The sequence below is a fragment of the Camelina sativa genome, chromosome 6 (genome assembly GCF_000633955.1).
Source record: "Camelina sativa cultivar DH55 chromosome 6, Cs, whole genome shotgun sequence".
NCBI classification, from domain to species: domain Eukaryota; kingdom Viridiplantae; phylum Streptophyta; class Magnoliopsida; order Brassicales; family Brassicaceae; genus Camelina; species Camelina sativa.
This window is the reverse complement of record NC_025690.1, coordinates 2,397,247-2,424,383: the sequence shown is the minus strand read 5'-3', so window position 1 is coordinate 2,424,383 and position 27,137 is coordinate 2,397,247. Positions and strand designations below refer to the sequence as shown.

The 27,137-nt window shown below is 32.5% G+C and overlaps 4 protein-coding genes and 1 pseudogene across 6 annotated transcripts; 2 read left to right on the top strand and 3 right to left on the bottom strand.

Moving 5' to 3' along the window:
• Window positions 867-4,368, bottom strand: LOC104790172 (choline/ethanolaminephosphotransferase 2-like). Of its 3 annotated transcripts, none has more exons than XM_010515871.2 (17): window positions 4,156-4,368; window positions 3,635-3,828; window positions 3,520-3,529; window positions 3,397-3,447; window positions 3,232-3,309; window positions 2,932-3,131; window positions 2,753-2,847; window positions 2,606-2,674; window positions 2,434-2,503; window positions 2,263-2,326; window positions 2,119-2,159; window positions 1,919-2,003; window positions 1,771-1,833; window positions 1,632-1,690; window positions 1,415-1,540; window positions 1,252-1,321; window positions 867-1,136 (listed from the first exon to the last, which is right to left on the bottom strand). In XM_010515871.2, exons 2-16 carry the CDS (start codon window positions 3,769-3,771, stop codon window positions 1,300-1,302), a joined length of 1,170 nt encoding a protein of 389 aa, XP_010514173.1. In that variant the 5' UTR covers window positions 3,772-3,828; window positions 4,156-4,368; the 3' UTR covers window positions 867-1,136; window positions 1,252-1,299. The 3 variants fall into 3 exon arrangements, with proteins under 3 accessions (XP_010514173.1, XP_010514172.1, XP_010514174.1); XM_010515870.2 differs by having other exon boundaries at window positions 867-1,133; XM_010515872.2 differs by lacking the exon at window positions 4,156-4,368 and adding an exon at window positions 3,917-4,011 and having other exon boundaries at window positions 867-1,133.
• LOC104790169 (thioredoxin domain-containing protein 9 homolog) lies at window positions 6,586-8,556 on the bottom strand. Its single transcript, XM_010515869.2, has 4 exons — window positions 8,399-8,556; window positions 8,044-8,319; window positions 7,028-7,186; window positions 6,586-6,946 (listed from the first exon to the last, which is right to left on the bottom strand). Exons 1-4 carry the CDS (start codon window positions 8,417-8,419, stop codon window positions 6,770-6,772), a joined length of 633 nt encoding a protein of 210 aa, XP_010514171.1. The 5' UTR covers window positions 8,420-8,556; the 3' UTR covers window positions 6,586-6,769.
• Window positions 11,280-11,638, bottom strand: LOC104790168. The gene has a single exon (XM_010515868.2). It carries the CDS (start codon window positions 11,583-11,585, stop codon window positions 11,391-11,393), a length of 195 nt encoding a protein of 64 aa, XP_010514170.1. The 5' UTR covers window positions 11,586-11,638; the 3' UTR covers window positions 11,280-11,390.
• Window positions 15,304-16,356, top strand: LOC104790167 (annotated as a pseudogene).
• LOC104790166 (protein NSP-INTERACTING KINASE 2-like) lies at window positions 23,828-27,079 on the top strand. The gene is made up of 11 exons (XM_010515867.2): window positions 23,828-24,184; window positions 24,267-24,399; window positions 24,496-24,567; window positions 24,655-24,798; window positions 24,896-24,967; window positions 25,069-25,128; window positions 25,305-25,402; window positions 25,506-25,658; window positions 25,737-26,078; window positions 26,161-26,540; window positions 26,633-27,079. Exons 1-11 carry the CDS (start codon window positions 24,028-24,030, stop codon window positions 26,960-26,962), a joined length of 1,941 nt encoding a protein of 646 aa, XP_010514169.1. The 5' UTR covers window positions 23,828-24,027; the 3' UTR covers window positions 26,963-27,079.

Sequence of the window (27,137 nt, the reverse complement as noted above, 5' to 3'; positions counted from 1 at the left end):
TAATTACCCCAAAATTATGATTATAATTTTGAATATTTCATTTAGTTTTATACCTAAATATCAAAAATAATCAAAATATCTAAAATATTTTGTTATGTAAGTCAAAATTTAACTAAATTTATTTAAATTTAATTATATTTTTTCGGGTACCCGGTAGTTCGGGTACTAATTGGGTTCTAAAATTTGTAACCCAAACCGACTCGAACCCGATAGTACCCAAACCGAACCGAATTCATATATCTAAAAATACCCAATGGATTCTATTTTTCGAAATCCATTTACCCGAACTCGAATGGGTAATATCCAAACCCGAACGGATTACCCGAATGCCCAGCCCTAGGGTAATTCCCTTTTTCCTGCAACACAAATCTATCGTGAAGAATGCGTATACTATGGTTTAGCAAGAGAATTCTTCCAACACAAGAGTATTATAACATGGTTTCAGGGTACTAAATGGTCCGAGAATAACTAGGAAGAAGAGCTGATATGATACAAGCTCCAACAGAGAGAAGCAACTGTGCTTGCTTTCACACTTGCTCATAATCTAAGCCCACAAGTAAAAGTTGTAAACGCTAATACTCCTAGTTAAAAACGTTAATGATGTTAAAAACATATAAACGTTAGCATCCATATAAACGTTAGCATCCCCATAGTGGATAAAGAATATATAAACGCTAATAACACAAGTCACATTTACACTGTCTCTTAAGACTGTTTTGTCAAATGTGATTTTGCTATTTTTTCAAAACAACCACGTTGCCTCGAAATTTATAATTATTATCGTATTTAATTATTTATTTCTTTTTGTTCAAACAAAGTTAGGTCAATATCTCTTATAACCAACCCAACCACAAAAATATGAAATCTTGAAAAAATGTGATTACAATTACCAAATTCATCAATAATAATCTTGAAAAATCCGATTTTTTTTTTTTTCTTAAAACGTTTACACAAAAATAAAGGTGCTACATGAATTACCCTATTTCGACCAATCAAGAAAAAAAAAACAAACAAAAATAAATAAATAAAAACATTAATGAGTATACATCCAAAAGCATATCGATCTCAATCGTTTTAGTTTGCCCGCAGTAACAATAAATTCAGATTTGTGTTGGGATTTGCATTTGTGCTCCCTGCTAAAAAAAAAAAAAAAAAAAAACCAAAATGAAATCAACGAAAAAAACAAACAAACACACACAGCGAGTTCTTGAGACGTGAAGAAAACTAACAAAAATTTACGAAAGCTCATACCTTACGATTTTTTCATTTTTCTTTTCTTTTAATCACATTGTTGTTTCTTCAAGCTTCTTTACGAGTAATCCTGATGAACGATAAAACAGATCAAACTTGTCAAATTTTCGTAAAACTAAAACAATCAAACTGTACAAAAAAATAGAGAATGTATTATTCCAACCTGAAGCAGTAGATTCCAAGTGCAGTTGTGATCTCATGAATGACTGAAGTTGCAAAATGCGCATATAGTGACAATGTGAATATACAATAACCAAGAAGAACCCAAAACTCATCCACAAGAGCAACCCTGAGGAGAGATCATTTATTGAATCTTATTATATAAGCCTGATGAAAACGACAACGAGTAAACCGGAAAATGAAAAAGAACAAAACATTACCCGTCATTGAGTCTAGCGGTTAGAGCATTTGCTAGTGCAAAGGGAAGGTATAGCAGTGACTGTGCAAGAGAGAAGGTTAATGAGGACTACCAACAAGAATGAATTGTACCGACTGAGAAGAAAGTAATCTGATTCTTACCATACACATGTTTGTTTTTAATCCTTTGGGTTCATCACACAAGTGAGCTAGAATCATTCTTCCCTGATATCAAAACCCGTGACCAAATGATTCAGCTTTTGATTCATTATTAAACAACAAATAATGATTTCAAAACCAGATTGCTTACCACAAGGAATCCAAATGCAAGACCAGTTCCCATTACGACTAAGTGAGGGTAGTTTCTTATGAGATCAATTGGAGACAAGTAATCCCTGATTAAGGCAAGAATACTGATTAGTCTCACTTCGTTGTAGGAACAGATTAAGACAAAAATGGCTAACTGTCATGTATTCAGCAAGTTAAAGAACAAGTTAGAAAAAGACATACCAAATCAAAACTCCTGCAATCAACGTGACTAATGGATATAGCTGAATACAGAAAAACATATTGGCGTTACATATCTTAGTTATGAAAAAAAAAAAACGAAATATAAGTAACTAAATCAAAATTTGGTTTCAGGAGACTATATACCATAGCTAATGCTAGAAGCATGCTTCCTTTTCTTGACTGTACAACTTTGTAAACATTAGACGAGCTGTAGAATGAAGAAAGGTGCATATGAGCAGAGCAATGCATAGAAAAAAGTTAGCAATTTTCTCAGCTTGAAAAGACAATAAGACGGATGAATTGTGGATAACTCACTTGATAGCAAGGGTTGGTATAACAGCAAACAATATCATCGTGAATAGGATTATTCTTGACATTTGCATCTCTGTAAAGAACCAAGAAAAGTTCCAATGGCGTTAAATAAACTTCTCAGGAGAAAAATTAGTGGAAACCAACAAAGAAAACAAAAGGTTTGTGGAATATTTACCGTTCAAAAACGGAACCCAACTAAACAAAGGAATTGACTTCCCCAACGGCTGAGCCCACCACTCGGCACCTTGAGATTAAAAAGAGTATAACAGATTAAGAAAGAATTGTTAGTGATAGAGATTTCTTTCCATGGTTGGAGGCTTACCAACAATGGCTGTGAAGAAATGGCCACAGTATATAAGTGCAAGACCTTCTGTAGGACCATTGACTACCGGAAGAGTAAGCGTATTGGTAAAATAGCTAAACACAAAAGAGCAAGAATGCAAAGTATTAGAGATTTCTCAACGATTAATCAGAGTTAAACTTGAAATAAAAAACACTTACTGTTCCCATGTTGCTCCAAAAAATGGAACAGCTGAAATAACCCAAAACCAGAAAGTATCTCTTCCACACATAGCAGTGCTCCCATATGCCATTGTTTCTAACGCACAACCAAGAGCATCACAACCATGGTCGAAAAGCTCTCCTAGTGGGCTAGACGAATTGGTTCTTCGTGCTTGCTTCCCATCAACCGCATCAAAAGTCTAAGATTCAACCATAAGCGCTCAAGATATGTCAGGAACACAGTCTACATGACCCTTAAGAAGCAGATGAAATTGGGATATTCAAGAGAAAGAAGCAGACCTGATACAAAAACAGGAGTAGGCCATGTGCAAAGTGAACCCATCGAGGAGGAGCAGAATCCAACTTAGGCGAGTATATCTAAGCACAGTTTGAAGAAACCCATATGAGCAAAGCAACCAGAAGCTTCAAGAGAATAAAGAATTATGAAAATCAAACCAAACTCACATAGCCTAACAAAGCAGATGTGAGAAGAAACATGAACCCCATAAGTGTTATCTACAAAACAAAACACACACAAACCGTAAGTGTTTGTTAAGTTTCAATGCGAAATAAAGAATTAACTTATACCATGTTGGGTCTGGATATGGATTCCAAAGTGAACACATGAAAAGACAAACAAAAAACGTTAGCTTCAGATCTCTAAACAACTAAATTAAAGAGAATGTAAAAGGAGGATACTTACGGCATCCATAGAGGGAAGATTTTGACAAAACGGTTCCAAAAAGGTTGGAGAACGTATTTGGCAAGATAAGAATGATCAACACCACTGTATTTGTGTTTCTTAAGAGCAGCTACACCATAAGCTCCTATGTAACCCATTTTTTTTCAAAATTACAATTCTGAATCCAAATTGGGTCTCTTTCTCAAATCAACAACCTGTCAAAAGATCAAAAAACAACAAACGAACAAAAAATGTCATTAAAGGTTGGATCTTTTTATGTAAAGACGAAGACTTTTCAAATACCCTAGAGCAATAGCCACGAATTCTACATGACCCATCTGAAAAAAAGACGAGATTTTTTTTGGGAAATTGCTTCAAATTCACGAACTTGGAGAAGCAATTAAAGAGGCGTTTAACGAAACTAGTGTTTGGTGTATAGGACCTTTTAAGAGATCGTAGATTCTAGTGAATGAGAAGCAGATTCGATCTAAGATTCTGAAGACGAAAGAGGTAAAGAGAAGAAGAAGAAGAATAGAACTTACGACGCTTCGGCGATGGCGTAATGCTACAAAGCCGAAGATGAAGACGAGAAGAGGTCAGAGAAGAATCAGAGAGAGAGAGAGAGCTATGGGGTATTGTTTGCTTATATGAGTCTCTCTCTGTCTTTGTTGTATCTTCTTCTCTCTCTTCGTTGCGCCCTAAAAGAGGCGAAGCGGGACGAGAGTGGAAAGGAGGGCTTTGCGTATCTGTAACCATCTTTAATTTCATTGTTTTCCATTTTAAGTCCCTTTATTTTATTTTATTTTCCTGTATTTTGTATATAAATAATTGTTATATTGAGAATCACCATTATAAAATATATTTGTTCAAACTAAATTCTTTTTTTTTTTGATAAAATCAGATGAATTTTAATCCAATGACATTTTAAATAAACCACATAGATGACTTTTATCTTTTTGATCAAGCTTTGAAGCCACAATGGAGTCAGGAAATGTGGAAGGAATGGCAAAGAAGTGAAAAATATGAACTTGTATATTTTAGTAACGTGTTAGAAATTAAATAAAATTTGAAACAATATACAAAATATATATCATACTATATAATATCAAATTTAGAATCAAACTCGTACAATTATGTTGATATGATTTTTCAACCCATATATATAACAATATTAAAAAAAAGTAAAATAAAATTTAATTTTGAGATATAATGGAAGAAGATGAAAAAATGATTACATTTAAGATGATAATCTACAATACATAATGGAGATCAAATTGTCAACTTGATTATTTTTTTTTGCGATGGTTCGTACTATTGAGATTTTTTGAATCGCCATCAATTGATCTGAAAAAATTTATAGCCATCAAAATTTTAAGTTTTACATATTAGAGGTTGGACAAAAAAATATGAAAATTTTAGAATGAGTATAATATAATAATCTAATAATATATTAAAAATAAACTAAATATTATATTTAGACTTTTCCAATGATAGTTTAATTGATTTTCTGCCAATACGAAAAAACTGTTAAGGATTTGAGATATAATAGAGAGGTTGAGAGATTTTTTTTTTCCACTAACATTATATTATTTAGATGAGACAAATGTTTTTTTTCAGCATGAATTCATTAAAATATTTATGATAATAAACAAAAGCAATGGATCTGAATTAAAAAGAAACAAGTAGTCATGGAAACTACTTATAGGTTTTTCTCTCTTTGTAGGTTTATCTGCTTTTGATGATTTAAAATTTTTCATGGAAACTAAGTTTGTTCTTGATGACTTAAAATTTTTCATGGAGACTAAGTTGTCCATCAACATATATTTAAGTGTGGTATTTACAAATATTTTTGTGATTATACTCAAATTTGTAGTTTCTCAGGATGATTTAAGTTGTAGTATGATTGGAAAGTCAGTGATTTGTTAACATTTATTTTTCATCTTCATTTCAAATTTGTATAATTTGATCATTCATGTATATATATAAGAAAATTCTTGTTCTACAAAATTATTATTGTATTTCATTTTTGTTTGAAGTTTTCGGTTATATTTTATGATTGAAGTCAATTTTTTGAGAATACTCTTAATATATATATATATATATATACATATATTTAGTGTAATTAATTTTGATATTTTGGTTCGTTCGAATATGTGTCATATGTGATGGAGATTGAAAGGAACCACAAAACACAAGAATGGGTGCAAAATTAAACAAAATACATTTAGAAAAAAGACATAACATACCAATTTTGATGTAATTAAGTTGTTGATAAATAAAACTAATATTGCCTATTCAATTTTTTTATTACAACAAAGTGAGACAGGCTGTTTTATAGTTATTTTTTCTTCTAAATTTGAAAAGTAAAAAGAATCATATTCGTCATTTTTTTTATTAAAGTTTTGTTTTGGCATCATCTTTTTCCCGTCAAGGAATATGGCATCTACATTTTATATTTGTAGACAAAATCAAAGTTGCTATCTTATATGATGTCCACAAATTTTGCTTTCTAAAGTATTATATATACATGATCGACCCCATCCATGACTAATTTAAAGATCTTACATAAAATTATAATAATAGTATGTGGAATTCGTATGTACTTGTGACATTATTGTAGTTTGATCGAAATCGGGATATTTTTTTGTACATTTTAAACAAAATATCGATGAAACCAAGAAGTTTCGTCATCATTAATTTGGATTCTTGTTTCAAAATATTGATAGATTTGTTGTTGGGAGTATTAGTTTAATATTATAGTGTAAGCAAGTTGAGAAAAATGATCACGCTGTCCTATATAATTATTCTCCCAAGTCTTAAGAGATCTAATGCAACCAATTAGTTTAACTTACTCTTATAGGGTCATATCCAATGAGTTTAGTGGACATGATTCGTCCTTAACATTTTTTATGCATTTACACAAATAAACTAAACTTTTGTGTGTGTTTATAATGTTTACATGTTAATAAAGGTTAAGAAACCTTCTCTCTTCATTCCAACACTCACTAGGTACAAACATCTCTCGTTCATTAGATCCACGTAAAACATCTACTTAGTAATGTAATTTAGATAATGGCGTGCTCCTTAATCTAACAACCAACAAATGTCCACATACATAATACAACGAACAAACCTTTGTTAAAAAAAACTTGGGATTTATTCGGAGTCGGAATCTGAACGAGCACTCTGTCTCACGTTCCTTCTTACTTGTGTTGTAGACTTTGGTTTAAGAGATGACTCTCCCTCGTAATGGATCACTTGCGCTCTGGCTATTCTCTCTTCCAAATCCTCTGTACTGAAATCACCTTTCCCTCCCAGCTCATTGAACCCAACCTATCAACGACAAGAACACTGTATCATCAACACAAATCATATTCTACAAGATGGTTTTAGTTTAAAGCGTGATTATTATACCACATAATCATCGACTTTAGTGTTCTTAATGAGGGCAAGGGTGGGAAGAACAACAATCTTGAGCCTCTCAGCCAAGAATGGACTTTTCTCTGCTTGAATCTTTACAAAGCGTGTCTCAATGTGCTGCTTTGCCAATATACTCATGTGTTTATCCATCACCTGCACATGTTTTTTTTCCGTTTATAAATCAATCATCCCCAAAAACAATACATCGATCATCTTCAGAGACACAAGTAATACACAAGATCATTATTAGATATAAGTACATCATTTCCAAGCTCTAATAAACTCAGAGATCACAGGAAAGATCAGGCAATGCAAACAAATTCACAAGGTCTGCAGAAAGATTTCTGTTAACCTTAAGCTAAAACATGTCGCAGAAACAATCAAACCAACAAGTAATGACTTTTTGAAGAAAGGTTAAACCCAGCAGAAAAAAAAAATGTTGAAATTCGAATAAAACACGACAGCGGTGATATTCATACACAAGAGCAATGTTCCGATATCACTTCCAAATCTCTAAGAAACTCAGGGAAGAATCAGATAATAGCAGAAAAATCCACAAGGTATAAACTTGAACCTTATCCTAAAACAGGTCTAGTGGGTGGCTATACACAAAAAGCACCATTTTTGGTTCTCAGCTTAATATCTCTAACCAAAACCATAAACATTGTTATTATTACATCACTTATGAAGAGCATTGTTAGCTATTATTACACCACATCCAAGCTCTAAAGAAACTCAAAGATCACAGGGAATAATCAGGCAATGCAGACAAAACCACAAGGCATATATAATCTTATGCCAAAACACGTCTAGTAGCTATATAGAAGAAGCATCATTTTTGGTTCTGTGATCAAAACACGTCTTGTCGAAAATCAAAAAACGACACTACCAAGAAACTCAGTGATCACAAGGAAGAAGAATCAAGCAAACAATACACACATAAACAAATCAAACCAAAACAATTTGCAAAAAAAAAAAATGTTGAAAGGCAAGAAGAAAGTGAAATTTACTTTACAGGGCCAATTCTCACGGTAGAAGTGACAAACGACGCGTTCACTAGCTTTAACGACGGTGAAGAAGTCTTTCTCAGAATGAATCTCAGAGTATTCTCCATGTCCAATACTCCTCCAACGTTTCTTCTTCTCCGCCATTTTCTTCATCTGCTTCAACCTTCTCTCTCTCAAAACTTCCAGATCGTCTTCGTCCAGCTTCTCTAGAGACGCTATATCCTCATCTAGCTTGTCTTCCATTGCTTTCGCTACCGTCATGACTTGTTTCTCCAGAATCTTCATTCATCACCAAAAAAAAAATCATCAATTGATTTAAAAAAAAAAAAAAAATTCAAAATTTGGAATGGGATTGTACCTCTTGAATTGGATTCGCCATTGTTACAAAGAGCTTCTTCTCTTGAGTTGCAGATTTTTCAGATTCGAATTGATGATGATGATGACGACGACGATGAAGATGAAGCAAAATTATAGATCTCTCTTCGTTTTTTCTTTTTTAGGTTAATTTTAAAAATAGATAATTCAAAACAAAGTCTCTAACTGACACAGAGTCTCTTAAGAAGCGTTAGGATCTGGTATAATCTTGAAACGGTCTAATCTAGAATCGGTTTAATGAAAAAACACATCTAGTAGTGTATAGAATTTAAACTTTTCTATATAAATAAAATAAAATCAAAGATGAAAGTAGATTAATAAAACTAAAACATGATAAATCAATCAAGAATTGAAACCCTAAAACCATCTGGTAACTCTCTGTAAAAAGAGACTCCTTAAAGTACTTTGAGTAGTCGATCTCTTAACACTTTTTTATTTGTTTTAATTTGTCTCATTGTTTAGACTCAAAGAGCCCAAAGTTTTCCGTAATCTAATGATATATATAATTCTGGAAGAGACTACATAGAAGATCATGGCTGAGGCATGAGGTAAAAGTGAAAGGTACGAGTAATTATAAAGTTATTAAAGTAATTATCATTATTAGCACCCCATGTTAAAAACAAACGATTAAAGAAAAAACACAAACTGATCAAAACTATAAAGAAAAAAACATCAAAACCGAAGGATCAAAACTAAAATCTATTCGGCGTTCTCCTTCGATTCCGTCTCCGACTTCTCCTTCAACTCCTTCTTCTCCACGTTAGCGTCCACCTGCTCCTTCGATGCCACGTTCAACTCCTTCTCCACCTTCACGTCCTCCTTAGGGGTCTCCGTCTTCTTCTTTGTAGCTAACTCCATGAGAAAGTCACGCTTCGTTGCCACAAATACGGCGGCCGCTGAACCAAGAGCGCAACCTTTGCTCACAGGAGTCTTGAAGAACTCGGTGGCCTTGGACAAATACTGTTTCATCATGATGATTGAGAAAGAAAGAGAGATATGAATATAAGAAGTTAATGAAGAAAAGCTTGTCTTGAGTCAATATTTGCTCTTTAAGTTTTTAAACATTGAACAAAGCTATACGAAGTTTTATAACTTGGAGGTTACTCATAAAGCCCTAACTAAACTTGGAGATCACACATTCTCGAACGGTAATTATACTTTTTGGTCTAATCTTAACATATTATTAAACGTGATGACTTTCATATACGTGCTTTACAATTATATTAAAATTGGAAAAAATACCAATTTATATTGGATTGATTACTGAATTTTCCCATTTTTCTTAATTGAAGTGGCTTTTTTCCAATGACGGTCTTAGAGACTTCCGTCTACAACAGATGCTTTGCTTTATAAAAACCCTCTCACTGTGGAATCTTTTCACCTGTTTAATTGCAAGGATATTATCTGAAAAAATGTTTTTATTTTTATTTTCTCTAAATGTTATATTTTAATAGGATGTTTAGAGTTTTATTTTTTTAGTACTACTATATTAAATATTTAAGAGATCTTCTAAAGTTACATGCAGTGCTCAAGAAAGCGCTAGGCGGGGTCTAGACGATTTTTAGGCGGTTTAGACGTTTACAACATAAAACAGTATATATATATAATTATATTAAAATATATGTTATAAAAATAAAAAAATTATAAATTATAAACAACGGTAAGAAAAATACATTTATTTAAGTTATATTAACAACATATAAATGTTTATAATTACGTATATAGATATAAAACATAATAATTTAATTATATGTAATTTAAAAATCAAAAATAAATATTAAAATAAAATGTATGTAATTTTAAGCGGGTTAGGCGGTCATCTAGGCGTCTGCTGAGCGCCTAGCGCCTAGACGGCCGTCTAGACCGCTTTCTTGAACACTGGTTACATGCAAACGTTAATTATTTGGAGATATATATATATATATCTCCAAATAATTAACGTTTGCATGTAACCAGTGTTCAAGAAAGCGGTCTAGACGGCCGTCTAGACCGCTTTCTTGAACACTGGTTACATGCAAACGTTAATTATTTGGAGATATATATATATATATCTCCAAATAATTAACGTTTGCATGTAACCAGTGTTCAAGAAAGCGGTCTAGACGGCCGTCTAGACCGCTTTCTTGAACACTGGTTACATGCAAACGTTAATTATTTGGAGATATATATATATATATCTCCAAATAATTAACGTTTGCATGTAACCAGTGTTCAAGAAAGCGGTCTAGACGGCCGTCTAGACCGCTTTCTTGAACACTGGTTACATGCAAACGTTAATTATTTGGAGATATATATATATATATATATATTGATTTTTTTTAACACCAACATATATATATATATATTAATTATACATATACATATATATATATGTGTATTTGTTTGGGTCAAAAATTAGATTTATATAATTTTCTTTGAGTACTATCTATTCTGCCATATATTTTGCCTTTGACTATCTTTAATTAGTATTAACTCTCTTTTTAATGTTAAAAAACTAAAAAAATCTACAATTTTAACCAAAACATGTTTCTTATGTTATGAAATATGGAGAATAACGAATAACAAAAGACAAAAGTAGAATATTTAAATTTTTAAAGGTCAAAAACCTGTTATCATAAAAAAAACTCCATATTAAACATAAGAGGTAATTTAATTGTGGAAGAAACTAAAAATATATGCTGTTAAACAGAAGAGGTAATTTAACTATTAAATATACTGTAAAAAGTTAAAAGTTCCATATTCTAGTGATAATTTATTCTGGAAGAAAATAAAATATAAATATTAAAAACACATTTATCGCAAACTATTGGATTCAGTCATCAAAAGAATTATAAGAAAAAAACTGAAAGTAAGCAAAAGAAACTAATTAAGCATCATTAATTAGCCGCTGATGTTAAACAAACGATTTAAAAAACCACAAACTGATTAAGCAAAAAATAGTCATTAGTAACACAAAACTGCTAAACTAAACTCCTCTACTCCGCGTTCTCCTTCGAATTTGCAGCCTCCTCTTCCTTCAAGTTCTTATTCTCCTTCTTCTTCGTGGCTATCTCCTTGAGAAAGTCCCACTGATGTACAACAGCTACGACGGTCGCTGATACAAGAACGACACCGATGGTCATAGGAGCCTTTAAGAAGTCGGTGATCTTGAACAAATATTGTGACACCATGGCAAAAGAAAGAAAGAGATATCGGATAAAGAAGCAGTTGTCTTGATTCTGTATTTTTCTCTCCCACAAGTTTTTAACAATGAACGAAACAACGCTTTTATATATACAAAACCCTAACTAAACTTGGGGCGCACATTCTCGAGTGGGTAATTTGACATTTTTCTTGTCTTCCACGCACCAAGACTATGGGCTCATTCGTAATAGACTTTTAAGACTTTAAAATTATCTAAAGCATTTACAGCCAGTTTTTTTAGCCAATTAGACTTTTATTGCTTTTATTTTTTTAAAAGTTTGGAAAACCACTTCCTTTTTTTCTTTCCTTGTTTTCTTATTTTTTTAAAAGCATCAAAACCATGCTTTAAAATTAAACAATTACAAAAACATTCTTTTTTTTTTCATTATATTTAAAAGCTCTCCAAAGTATTTATATATATATTTTACATATTATACTTTTACAAACTAATAATTCTCATTTTTTTCTTTCTTCTAACATCCATTTCAATACTAATTTTTATTTTTTCATCATCATCATTAACAATGGTGTAAAAAAGTTTATGAAATTCTTCATTAATAAAAGAGTACCATTCAAAATAATGTATTGATTAGTATTTAATGGATTTTTGACTACTCAATTAAAAAAAACATACAAAACAATTAAAATCAATGAAAATCAGTCACCAAAAACAAAAGAAAAAACAGAATTTTCAAACAAAAAATCACATATTTGATTGACTTACATTTTTAAAAATTTTAATTTATCATCAATAAAATTTATTCTTGTTATTAAATTGGTATATAAATAAATTCTGGCATAAGTTATATTTATTAAATTGTATTGTTAATATATAATAATAATTTAAAAACAACTACAGCTTTAAAAGTTGCTAGTAAACAATCATATTTTAACAATTAAAGTTTTTACAGTCAAAACATCTAAAGTCAAATTCTCTACAGCTAAAATTTTAAAGTCAAAGTCTCTACAACCAAACCTAACAGTCGTTACCAATCAGGGCCTATAATCGAATTAAAATAAAAGGGCTATTTTGCTACTATCAAGTGTCGAATCCAATAACTCAATAACAATATCCAAGACAAATACCATTAGACTACAAATGTTTTTTTTTAAATAAGGCCGAAAATTATATGTAAAATACAGGACATAAAATAAGGCCACAAGCTAAGGCCTGCTCTGAGTACAATTTAAGTGCGGTTTAAACAACATAAATGCGTTTGAAAATAGGAGAAAAAAATGCTTATAATTATGAGAAAATGGACTAGTAGCAACATGATTTTAAAGAACAAAATTATTATTATGATTATGGTAAAATGGACTAGTAGAACATGATTTTAATGTATTTCACATAATCATAATAATAATTTTGCTCTTTGTCTCACGTGTTGCTCTTCCATTATACTATATCAAAGTATTGTTTTAGTTGTTTTTTGAAATGCATCCGAGTAACACCATAGATCTCTGCCAACAAATTAGGGTAGATGCCACAAAAGTACATCATTACGGAGTCCTTCGTTTTTCCCATGTATTACTGACCACAAAAATAAAACAAAAGGATATGTAATGTAAAGGATATTAGAATCATTGTATCTGGTGAATATATTTTAAAAAAAACTTAAAACTTATACAAAAGAATATGTAATGTACCTTGAATACTAGTCTAAGTTCATCACAATGGGAAAGATAATTCCTTACTGCTTTTACTCTGTAATGATGTACTTTTACAATATATCATCAACTTAATTTCAAAATTTCGATTCAGAATTTTTTTACAGTATCTCATATAATTAAAATCCATAATCTATATATACATTTTTGGAGACATTTATGAAATAAATTCTGAAGTTTAAACATATTTACAAGCATGCCATTGATATTAATATTTAATTCTTTTTTTTAATAGAAGCTAATTGTTATACATAAATCTGGTTTAATTGTTAGAAGAGCATATGCCATATATTTCGGTTTAATTGTTATACATAAATTTGGAATGTTTTTATAGAAACTAATTAGTTCTACCAAAATTATTAAATAAAATTTCCTAAAATATAGCTATAAAATCGCAAAATTGAAACCAAATCATAAATTATATAGTTATAAAATCAATGAAATTCCTAAAATATCTCCACTGAATTAATTTCGCATTTCCTAAATCATTTTTGATTTATACTCAACAACACTTGCAAGATTTACTTGATTATTATTTTGTAATTTTTTCATCAAATGCCATTAGTGTACTAACAAGAATAAAACAATTATCACTTAAAAGGGTAATTTATATATTTTAAAAAGCAATGTTTGCACAAAAAAAAATAGCAATGAAAATTTGGTAAGTTTAATTAGATCCGCTTCTCTTCAATCGGATTTTTTTTGTCCTCTTTTTATTTTTAATAAAAAATAGTTACAATTACGATACTACACCATCAATATCAGATTATTCAAAGTTTGAGTCAAACAAAAATTAGATTGGTTAATTGGAAGTCATGTGCCTTAAAAGAATTATTTAAAACTGAGTTCTATGAAATCCATCAGTATAATGTTATTTTCATGAAAAAAATGAACACTTATAACAGTAATATTATTTTATCATAATTCCTATATAATATTTTCTATCTTTCACTTGGTTTACCTTTTTCATATTTTAACACCATTTAAAAAAATTAAATATGATTATTTCTATGTTTAAACTCAATAAAAATTAAAATATTATGAAAGTTTAGACTTATAAAAGTTAAAAATCTCATAAAACAGGGTTATATTAAAAAAATGGGCTATAGTAACATTAGTATAAATTTAAAATATTATTAACCAAATGCTAGAACATTGGTTAAATTTTCATTTATTATTTTGTTAACACCATCAATATTAGAATATTAGTCATATCCACTTAAATTAATTAAATTACGATTATGTAAACAAATATCTCGGGGTATACGGGGAAACCTCAAACATAGTAATTATAAATTAACTAATGTATAAATAATAAGGGATATATATTTAAAATATGCAAAACATTAGTCATCTATATAGTTAATCTACTAATCAAATTATATTTTTCTTTACTAATAAAAATATAGCTTCGCTGTGTACCGCGGGGTAAATTTTAGTTATTAAATATAATAATTTGACATTACATTACCTATGCCTATCCTCTATGTACAGTACTTGCTTTCTAATTAAGCAAACCAATTAAAGGGAAAAAACTATTGATATCAAAATCCATATTTATTGCGTAAATAATTTTTCCATACTTTAGCCATGTGACGTTAATACTGAGATTACTTTACATTAAATTGAAATAATTGCCATCTTTGTCTTAAAACTTAGGGGTAAACGTAAATATAATTTCCATCCACTAGCCTTTGACTATAAAATCAAAACCTCTTTGTTCTATTTTCACAGAACCTCATACTTCGAAAAGATAAAATTCTCTTCTTCTTTTTTCCCCGATCGAATCCGATTCTTGTCGTCCTGTTTCGATCTAATTAGGGTATATCTTTGTTTACTGTTTCTTTGATTTCTGGCTCTGGATATTTAAAATGTTCTTTGATCATTCTCTTGAGTCCGACTGTCTGAGTCCGATCGATCATCGATACTTATGCTTTTGTTGTTTTGTGTGTTTGTATCGTCGTTTACAGGTTATTTGGTTCTCAAGGGTTTTGATCAGATTGGTTGGTTCGTTAACTTAAACAACCTTTTTCTTGACGTGTAAGTATCTTTCTTCAATGTGGGACTACAAAGCTTCTCTTTTCGATCCCTCATATACTTAGGCTTGCTGAGTCTCTTTCTCTTACAGTCAAATCCGTTCGCTACACTCGTGGTAGCTTTATTTTCCCAGGAGCTCAATCTTACCCTCACCGTAGCTTCTCAGAAGAAGTTGCTTTACTTGATGGCTATTTTGGTAAGCTGCTCAATGCAGGAAGCAAAGCGTTTGTGATGGGAGGGTTAGATAATAAACCTCAGAGGGGATGGCATGTCTACTCTGCTTCTTCTGCTTATGAATCTGATGTGGTTTGTGACATACCTGTGTACACGTTGGAGATGTGCATGACTGGTCTAGACAAGAAGAAAGCTTCGGTGTTCTTTAAAACCAATTCGGTTTCAGCTTCTGAGATGACTATTAGCTCTGGGATTAGAAACATCCTTCCTAGCTCTGAAATATGCGATTTTGACTTTGAACCGTGCGGTTACTGGATGAATTCAATTGAAGAAGATGATGTTTCCACCATCCATGTGACCCCGGAAGATGGTTTTAGCTATGAAAGTTTGAAACAGTTGGGTATGATCTAAAAGGTTTGAACTTTAAGGAGTTGGTGGATAGGGTTTTGGTTTGTTTTGGACCTGAAGAATTCTCTGTAGCGGTGCATGCTAATCTTGGAACCGAGATATTGGCACGTGATTGTGTAGTTGATGTGAAGGGATACTTGAGCCAAGAGATAGGATTAGAGGAGCTTGGACTTGGAGGTTCGGTTCTTTACCAGAAATTTGTCAAGACCGTTGAATGTGGCTCACCAAAATCTACTCTTGGGTTCTGTTGGAAAGAGGAAGAAGAGTGATCTATTCTGGATTTATTGCTTATCTTTTAAGGATCTTTTGTGTTTTGTTTTTCGAATAAGAGAGAACACAGCCTCTCGTTATGTGTTCTCATGAAATCAGTTCTTGTCTGTGTTTGTATTTTTGAAGTTTGTAATTTTTATGTTCTCTCATCTCTGGTTGCTGCACCAGGAAGTTAATAAGTTCTATGCTCTGTTTGTGTTATGAATTTAGTGACAAATTGATAAATGATGTGTACACAAAGTGTAAGAAAATGACATTTTCTTGATGAGTAATACAATCATACAAAAAGTATATGTCGAATTGGTTTTAGCCAGACACAACTTTTATCAATGATATGACCCTGAAAATATTTGATGCATGTACCAGTTCCATTCTCTATTAACCTTGAAGGATCTTTAGGGGGGCCAAGTTTTAATGTCGATTATATGAAAAAGTATTTTGGTTTGTTCTGTCTTTGTTTCTCTCATTTTTTCTTGAATTTGTAATCGGATGTGAAATGAACTTTGTCTTCCGTCCAAATTTAAGTTCGCAAAAACCTTTCTAACTGGTCGAATAGTATTTTACAAATCTTAACCTTTCCCCTTTTTTTTGTTTGCGTAAACTTTAAGAGTTAATTAAGATGATACAAACCCGCTAAGCTTTCTTGGAATCCTGAATTAATAAGTACAAATTACTGTTATACTAAACAGTAAATATATGCACTATAAATCAAGTGGATTCTTAAGTCTAGTAACAATAATAGGAAATATTAAACAAGTACTATTAATAGTCTAAAGCATGTAACCATCATACAGGCACTAAGTAAAGAAAATCAAGAAAAATAAATATAAGGTTGTGAGTTGTCCTAATTGCTTTTGTGCATCCAGCTTTTAGAGAAGAACTTATTCTACCTTTTCTTTATTTTCTATTTTTTCCTTTCTCTTATGGTCACAATTGAAGTAATATGAAACCAAAACTAGAATATTATATGTAGGAGACCCATGAATAAAAGATGTATGTTCATAACTTTGACGACACTTATTGCTTAGGCATGTACCGAAACTCTAACAAGTCCAGCTAAAATGCGTAGGATTGGTACTCACTCAACTGTCTCTATGCTAGGATTGACATCAACATGACTTGGTTTGGTCTGTCAATGGTTTCTGCTAATAAGATATCTAAGAGTTCTCCTTACGTATCAAGCAATGTTTTCTTTGGATCTCATGGACAAATCATATGATCTGTAATGAATAATGAGTACTTCTTTTTGGGAAGCGAATGATAATTCTCAAGGCAGCTAGCTAGATCTTGCTTGGTTATGCAAGCTCAGACCAGTGGATACATATCTATTCACCGGATGTTTTTCCCAACAGCTACATGTTCCGGTTCATTAAGTATATATCATTAAGCACATAAAGGTAGGGTAACAAAAAAGGTGGGGGTAATGAAATGAACAACAAGTGAAGAACATTATTTGATTGAAGAGACACAGGTGGGGTTTTACTTTTTTTACATCTCTCTCAATGAACGTACAAAAAATTGAGTCGTTTATATTTGTAAGGTATTTGAGTTTTATTTTATTACAATGTTGTAATTAAAATCTAACCATATCCAAGAACTAGATTACAATTGCAACAACACCTCAACGTCTTTTACAATGTCATGAATCAACTCGTAAGATATATATATATATATATGTATATATATATATATAGTTTTTTTTTTTGAAACACACATACATCTCATTTCATTAAATAGAACACGACATACAAAGAGAGTTGGATGGATTACAGAACAGCAAATAAGGACACACTCCAAAGTTAAAAGCAATAAAAGTATATTGATAGATATGGGCAAGCGATATTAGGGGCTTGAGAGCTATGAGCCAAATGCTGATTTGTATATTGGAGCCTGTGAGATCAAGACATGAACAATTTGATGGAAAGGACGGTGGCCACAGTCTTGAGTCGAAGACTCGTAAGATATATTATGATCTATTTTTTTCATAAAGAAAATAAATAAGATAACAAAAATTATAGAAAACAAATTGTACGGGATGAGTCTATAGTATAATTATTCCACACTCATTTGATTTGAGGATATATAACTTGAAGTAGTGGGTAGATATGTTGATTGGTGATTACTCCCACTTTTTGTTACTTGTTTTTTTTTTTTTCCATACGCAAATTCTATTTTTCCCTTCCGATGATGCTATATCATCTGATTAAGAGAGACACAACCAATAACACAATTTATATATTATTAACCATTTTTATGTAAGAAAAAACTTTATAATCATACTATATTGTCATCTTTTGAATTCAAACCCTATATAATATAAAATTTTCTGCCATAAACTCTTATGATGGAAGTGTTCACTCCAAATTAACATTTTGGAAAGACCACATAACTACAACAAAATAATAAACCAATCATAACTAATATCAATCAGTCACTATAGTTTTTTCTTAACTGTCAGAGATTTCAAAACAAAATTCAAATTAATATCCGTAATGTACGATCGACCTTTATTTCTCATTACTCTGCACACAAAAGTTGCAATGCGCGCGGTTGGAAGTTTGTGAGACGTGGTCAAAGCAATTGATGATGATGAAGAAGAAATGAACATTTTATTATGTTAAAACAGAAGAGAATAGTATCACACGTGTATCCATGCACACGACATGCAAATCATGACACATTACAATATTCATCTTTTCAGGGTTTTTTTGTGCAAACATTATCCCTGAAACCCCCCAAAATAAAATGTAGTATGTGAAATCAGTGAAATGCACTAAGATATTAGTGTAATGATGAAAGATGGAGGAGAACAGCTTTTGCTTTATAAAGCAGTTTGCTTTTGTGCTTTCAAAAGTGGCTGGTCTGTTGACTATTACTGTGTTTAGCCAAAGATTTGATTTTAGTGTTTCTAAATAATTTAAGCTTATATTTCCTCTTTCTTTATCTAAATTAATTAATCGTTGTTGGACTTGGATTAGTTGCTACCCCTAAATAATTTATTAATCAATCATTTTTTTCTTCTGGCTCTACTATAACCATTTTTTTTTTGAAAAGGTACTATAACCTTTTATTGTAAATACTAAATAGTAAATACTAGCTAGAATCGTGTAAAATAATCAGACACACATCCGATTGAAGTGTACTTATATGATGAAAGAAACCATATCAAGTTATCACCCAAAGAAACTTAATATTTTTTTTCCTTCAGTTTTCACAATAAATGGTATTTTTCTAACGTAAATATATTGAAGTAACTCTTTTTTCGGGTTAAAATTGAAGATGTATTGGTTTGTCTGAATTAGTGTGTGTGATTCAAGATGTGATACAGGATTGTTGTTGTTTTATGTGCGTGAGAAGTTTATAGAAGGTTTGAGAAGAAAACATTGAAGGAAGATTTGAGGATGAATTGAAGATGAAAACAACTATTTATTGGGTTGATTAAATTTGAGTTTTACAAAGAAAAGGAAAATAGCAAAAAGAAAAAAGTCATTTTCTTATGGAATTTGGAAATTTTCTCCTATGGTGAATAGGAAATCTTGATGGATATATAAGGAGGTGTTGGGCACGTCCTAGAGAAGTAAAAGAGCTGAGGTATAAAGATAAATCCTAGGGAGCTTTTTGTGTTTGTGTGCGGCTTAGTTTCGCGGTTTGGTGCTTGTGTGATCAAGCTTCTTTGTTCGTCGGTGTGACGTGTGTGTGAAGGTTGCTCAAGAGAGTTGAAGATCTGAAGTCTAGGCTCAGGGGGAGTTTAGCCCAATGTTAGGTTATCTTGGTTTAAATCTAGGCTTGGTGTTAGTCTAGTTAAGGGTAGAGATTTAGATTTCATGTTATAGAACGGAGCTGTGAATTAAGAAGGTTGTGCTTGATTTACGCGTTTGCGAATAGGTTGTATTTGCTTTCTTGTGCTAGTGCAATCGAAATCTGGACGTGGTCCCAGGGAGTAGGAAAAACCGAACCTCGTTAATAAAGTTCTTGTGTTCTTTACTTTCTGCACTTTATTATTGCCTCATCCGCATTTACAAGTGGTATCAGAGCGGGTTCTCGATAGAGATTAAGTCTAGTTTCGGGTAGATCAAGGGTGAGGGTAGTTTAGGAAGTAAGGCAGAGCTTTGAATCAGTTGTGATGACTTCATACAGAGAAGGCACGTCTATGTCAAGACCACCGTTGCTTGATTCAACGAATTACAGGTATTGGAAGGTTCGTATACAAGCGTTTATTAGTAACCTTGATGAAGATTGCTGGAATTCGATTAAGCTTGGTTGGGAGCCTCCTAAAGTTGTGGATGAGAAAGGGGTTGAGAGTCTTAAGCCCAGGGATAAGTGGATTACTGCAGAGAAAAAACTATCAAGTTGTAATTCGACAGCCAAGACAACGATTTACAATGCTATTGATTCAAGCCAGTTCAAGTTAATTTCTCAATGTGTATCAGCTCAGAAAGCAAGGAAGTTGACATTTGAGTAGCTCTTAAGGTATCATCTTGTGAAGATTCAATGGCTATGTTATCAAGACAATTTGCTAAATTTCTGAAGCGTAAGGGCGAAGAGAAGAAAAGTAGAATGGGTGAAGAGATGAAGACTTCATCAAAGAATGTTCAATGTTTTGAATGCAAAGGATATGGTCATGTACGGTCTAATTGTGCCAATCTACAAAAGCATAAGAAGAAGGCTGTGAATGTTGTTACTAGTGATTCTGAAACTGATTCAGATGAAGAAGAATAACTGAAGAATTTTGTGGCGTTTACAACTTTTGAAGATAGTACTGAATCAGTATCTGCATCAGCGTCTGCATCAGTGTGTGCAACTGCTTCTGAACTTGCAGCAAAACCTGCAACTGCATCTGAACATGAATCTGATAGTGATAGTGATGGAGAGGATATGAGTTATGAAGAACTTGGTAAGAGCTATGAGAAGTTGTATGCACATTGGCTTAAGGTAGTTGATGATAATTCAGTTTTAATTAAGGAAAAGCTCGAGTTAGAGGCTAAAGTCGTTGAAGCAGAGAAACATGCAACAAAGAAGGGAGAAGAAGCATTACTAGCTAAAGTGAAACTTGAAGAAACTCAAAAGAATTTGAGGATGCTTAATAATGGTACAAAGAAGTTGGATCATATTCTGAGTATTGGCAAGATAGATAAGTGTGGCCTTGGATATGAAGGAAAAGTTTCAAAATCGGATCCAGTGTTTGTTTCAACTAGAAAAATCACGTCTGCATCAGGAATTGTGTCAGCGACTGCTTCAAAGACTGCATCAAATACTACTTCAGAGACTGGTTTTGTGAAAGAGCAGAATGCACCTAGAAACGTTTTTCGACCTGTTTGTCATCATTGTGGTGTTGTTGGGCATATTAGGCCAAGATGTTTCAGATTATTGAGAGAGAGAAGCCGAATAGAGAATGCTTTTGATGTAAGGTTTCATGGTCCTACATGTTATCATTGTGGAGTTCAAGGACATATTAAGAGGAATTGTTTCAAGTTCATTCAAGAGGTTAACAATGGAGGTCTAAGGCACAACAAGATTTGGGTCAGAAAAGATAATTTCTATGGAGGTGGTGTACTAGGCTATCAACCGCGTATTGCAAAGCGGGGAGAATTTTCTTGTTAGTTTTGACCATGTTGTGACTCATTCAGGGGGAGAATGAAGATGTGTTTGGTGATGGTGTTTAAGTGTTTGAACTGATGAGTTCACAAGCATAGTCAAAAAGGGGGAGAATGAAGATGTATTGGTTTGTCTGAACTAGTGTCTGTGTGATTCAAGACGTGATACAGGATTGTTGTTGTTTTATGTGCTTGAGAAGTTTATAGAAGGTTTGAGAAGACAATATTGAAGGAACATTTGATGATGAATTGAAGATGAAAACTACTATTTATTGGGTTGATTAAATTGGAGTTTTACAAGGAAAAGGAAAATAGCAAAAAGGAAAAAGTTATTTTCTTATGGAATTTGGAAATCTTCTCCTATGGTGATTAGGAAGTCTTGATGGATATATAAAGAGGTGTTGGGCACGTCTTAGAGAAATAAGAGAGCTGAGGCATACAGATAAATCCTAGGGAGCTTTCTGTGTTTGTGTGCGGCTTAGTTTCGCGGTTTGGTGCTTGTGTGATCAAGCTTCTTTGTTCGTCGGTGTGACGTGTGTGTGAAGGTTGCTCAAGAGAGTTGAAGATCTGAAGTCTAGGCTCAGGTGGAGTTTAGCCCAAGGTTAGGTTATCTTCGTTTAAATCTAGGCTTGGTGTTAGTCTAGTTAAGGGTAGAGATTTAGATTTCATGTTATAGAACGGAGCGGTGAATTAAGAGGGTTGTGATTGATTTACGCATTTGCGAATAGGTTGTATTTGCTTTCTTATTCTAGTGCAATCGAAATCTGGACATGGTCCCGAGGAATAAGAAAAACCGAACCTCATTAACAAAGTTCTTGTGTTTTTTACTTTCTGCACTTTATTATTGCTTCATCCACATTTTTTAAAATTAGCTAAGTTATTTATATTGTTTATTTTGTTCTTCTAATATTTTTCTTTAATTTTCGACCAATTGTAAAGCTGTCAATCATTGATTCTTTATTTGGCATTTCGAGTTTTGGAGTTTCTCATTTTAACTTCATTTGTGTTTTTCATATTATTAATTTCTTAATAATTCTTAATCCTGCCCCTCTAATATATATATATATATATTTGTCAAAGTACCTCATGATATTCCACCGCTTTAAATATGCATTTGACATAACGAAAAAAAAACCCATCCATTTGGCTATAGCACATGATACGTTATATATATTTTAAATCAAACTGTTTATAAAAATGGTTGACAAAAATACTTTATAACAATTAACAAATTCAGAGAATACTTTTGATAGAAAAAAGAAGAACAATTTTTAATTTTTAATACATTAATGAATAGTTATGAAGATAGTAATAAATATTAAGAGTGATTAGTGGGAATAAAAGCAGAATTAAAGCGAGTCATTAAAAAATGAAAAAGAAAAGAAAAAAGGAAAATTCACTCGTCACAGACTCACAGTGTCTCTCATAGGCACAACGAGTGTCCCACTGTATCATTCACAGTTTATCCCACTTTGTGTTACATCAAAATAATTTCACACTTTTTTTTGTAAAAAGATTTTTCTTTTATAAATCAAATATATATGATTAATGAGTCTTTCACACACACTCTATTTGTTCGAGGCCACTTACTTATAGTTTTATACTTTTATTAGGTTAAATAAAATAACAGTTTAATGGTGCTTACCACATGAATTCACTTTTTACCTGCTCCATTTGAATATTTTACGTTCATATGTTTGTTCCTATCCCAAAATATCCTATTTTATCGTTTGTTGCCGTCCTAGATAGATCCGAGAAGATTGAGTCTATTGATCCTCTAGACATAGAACAACCAGAGCTTTGGAATCCAACATATACATAACTTACAAATGGAGAAAGTTTGTAAATCTTTAGTTTTTGTTACAAATTCTCTATTCTCATATTTGTAGAAAGTTTGTAAATCTTTATTTTTTCATAACGATAATACATAAAAAACCTTATCTGAATGTTTTCTCAAATGCTTGAAAACAATGCAAAGAAACATTACCATTTTTTTTCTCAAAAAAAAAAAAACATAACCATTTTTTTTTTCACCCTGACCTTTTCCAGTTTACAGTCTTAAAGGGCTATTAGATAATAATTGGCAGACAAATCTTTGCCTTTCTCTCCTTCTCTCTCTTTCACTCTCAGTCACATACACTTCCAAATCAAAATCCTCTGTTCCATCTTTTTCCCTAGTAACCTCCAGACAAGGAACTGAAAGCTGAATATTTCATATACAAAAGAGAAAGAAACCTCAAACTCTGCACCTTAGAGAGATTAAGAATCTCAAGTTTTGATGCAAGAAGAACAAACTTTGATTAAGACAAAGATGATGCAGAGAACAAGAGAAGTCAAAAAGAGTTGTGCTTTGTTTTCTGTAACCTTCTTCTTCTTTATCTGTTTCCTCTCTTTTTCTTCTGCAGAGCTCACAGACAAAGGTGTTAATTATGAAGGTAATATTCATCAAAACATAATCTTCTTCCTCTCTCTGTCTTTTGTTTATCTTGTTAAAACATGCTTCCTTTTTTTTTTTAGTTCTTGCCTTAATAGGAATCAAAAGCTCACTGATTGATCCTCATGGAGTTCTAATGAATTGGGATGACACAGCAGTTGATCCATGTAGCTGGAACATGATTTCTTGCTCTCCTGATGGCTTTGTCTTAAGCCTGTAAGCACTCACACAACACACAAAACACACACACACACACACAAGCACACATATGTGTAAGCATGTTCACAATTTTTTACTTATATGTGTATGTAGAGGAGCTCCAAGCCAGGACTTGTCAGGAACTCTTTCATCAAGTATTGGCAATTTAACATATCTACAGACTGTGTAAGTTTTTTCTTTAAGCAATTAAGGCATTGTTTCTTCATCTCTTATTTACTATAAATATTCTACTGTACTTGTTTTTTGATACAGGCTATTGCAGAACAATTACATAACAGGACATATCCCTCATGAGATTGGGAAATTGATGAAACTCAAAACACTTGATCTCTCTACCAATAACTTCACTGGTCAAATTCCACTCACTCTTTCTCAATCCACAAATCTTCAGTACTTGTAAGATTTTATCCATTTATCAAAACTTTTCATTATATATATAATTTATAAAACTATTTATGGAAAGATTGTTTTTGTGTTGAAAATTGTGGAGCAGGAGGGTTAATAATAACAGCCTGACAGGAACAATTCCAAGCTCATTGGCAAACATGACCCAACTCACTTTTTTGTACATTCTCTTTCTTTTTATTTTATTTTTTTTCATTTTCTTCTTTATATATAAATAATGTATGTATATATGTTCATATATTTCGAAATTATTTGTTTTAGGGATTTTTCGTACAATAACTTGAGTGGACCAGTTCCAAGATCACTTGCCAAAACATTCAAGTAAGTCTATTTCTGTGAAAGAATATATGTCTGCTCTGTTTTTACTCTGTTTTGAGAAAGAAACAGTGTAATTGTAAATTCCATTGTCTTTTCTCTGTAATTTATCCACTTCTAAACGTTACCAAAGTTATACTATATAGTTTTTTATTTAACAGTTTTTGTTACTTGTTATCCAGTGTAATGGGCAATCCTCAGATTTGTCCAACTGGAACTGAAAAAGATTGTAATGGGACTCAACCTAAGCCAATGTCAATTACCTTGAACAGTTCTCAAAGTAAGTTAAATCTAAAAAAATTCAGTCTTAAAAAAAAACGAATGTGATAACTGAATCCTATGGAATGTAAGCTAAACCGTTTTTTTTGTTGTTATTTGGTTAGATAAATCATCTGATGGAGGAACAAAAAACCGGAAAATTGCGGTAGCTTTCGGTTTAAGCCTTGCTTGTGTTTTCTTGTTGATCATTGGCTTTGGTTTTCTTCTTTGGTGGAGAAGAAGACATAACAAACAAGTATTATTCTTTGACATTAATGGTAAGTTTCACATTGAAAAAATCATATCTTTTTTAACTGCAATCTATTGAATGCGATGTGAATTTGGACCTTTTTTAGAGCAAAACAAGGAAGAAGTATGTTTAGGGAATCTAAGGAGGTTTAGTTTCAAAGAACTTCAATCTGCAACGAGTAACTTCAGCAGCAAGAATCTTGTCGGAAAAGGAGGGTTTGGGAATGTGTATAAAGGTTGTCTTCACGATGGAACCATCATCGCGGTCAAGAGATTGAAGGATGTAAATAATGGCGGTGGAGAGATTCAGTTTCAGACTGAGGTTGAGATGATAAGCCTCGCCGTGCACCGGAACCTCCTCCGTCTTTACGGCTTATGTACTACTTCCTCTGAACGGCTTCTAGTTTATCCTTACATGTCCAATGGCAGTGTCGCTTCTCGTCTCAAAGGTAGTTTAAACACCACTAATTAAGCTCGATTCCTATACATGAATTGACACGGTTTATGATTCGTGTGAATGGCCTTTCGCAGCTAAACCGGTATTGGATTGGGGCACAAGAAAGCGGATAGCATTAGGAGCAGGAAGAGGGTTACTGTATTTGCACGAGCAATGCGATCCAAAGATCATTCACCGTGACGTCAAAGCTGCTAACATACTTCTTGATGATTACTGTGAAGGGGTTGTCGGAGATTTCGGGTTGGCTAAGCTTTTGGATCATAAGGAGTCGCACGTGACAACCGCCGTGAGAGGAACAGTTGGTCACATTGCACCTGAGTATCTCTCAACAGGACAATCTTCGGAGAAGACAGATGTGTTCGGTTTCGGGATTCTTCTTCTCGAATTGATTACTGGATTGAGAGCTCTTGAATTCGGAAAAGCAGCAAACCAGAGAGGAGCCATTCTTGATTGGGTAAGAAGTAAAAGAGTTAAAAAAAATGATATTCTTGTTTCAATTAGGTCAAAATACTCACTTCTAGGGGTTTCCTTTGGGATTACTTGTAGGTGAAGAAACTACAACAAGAGAAGAAGCTAGAACAGATAGTAGACAAGGATTTGAAGAGCAACTACGATGGAATCGAAGTGGAAGAGATGGTTCAAGTGGCTTTGCTTTGTACACAGTATCTTCCGGTTCACCGTCCTAAGATGTCTGAAGTTGTGAGAATGCTTGAAGGCGATGGTCTTGTTGAGAAATGGGAAGCTTCTTCTCAGAGAGCAGAAACCAATAGAAGTTACAGTAAACCTAACGAGTTTTCTTCCTCTGAACGTTATTCAGATCTTACAGACGATTCCTCGGTGCTGGTTCAAGCTATGGAGTTATCAGGTCCAAGATGACATTAGAAAGTATATATCGATTTGGGTTTGTCAAAAACATATATAAACTTGTGTATTTTTGTTTTATGCTACAATCTTGTACAGGTTTTGGTGTCAGAAAGACATATCTTTTTCTAAGTGCCTGTCCAAAAAATTATCCTATAGATACGGTTCTGTTCGATCTTTACTTAAATGA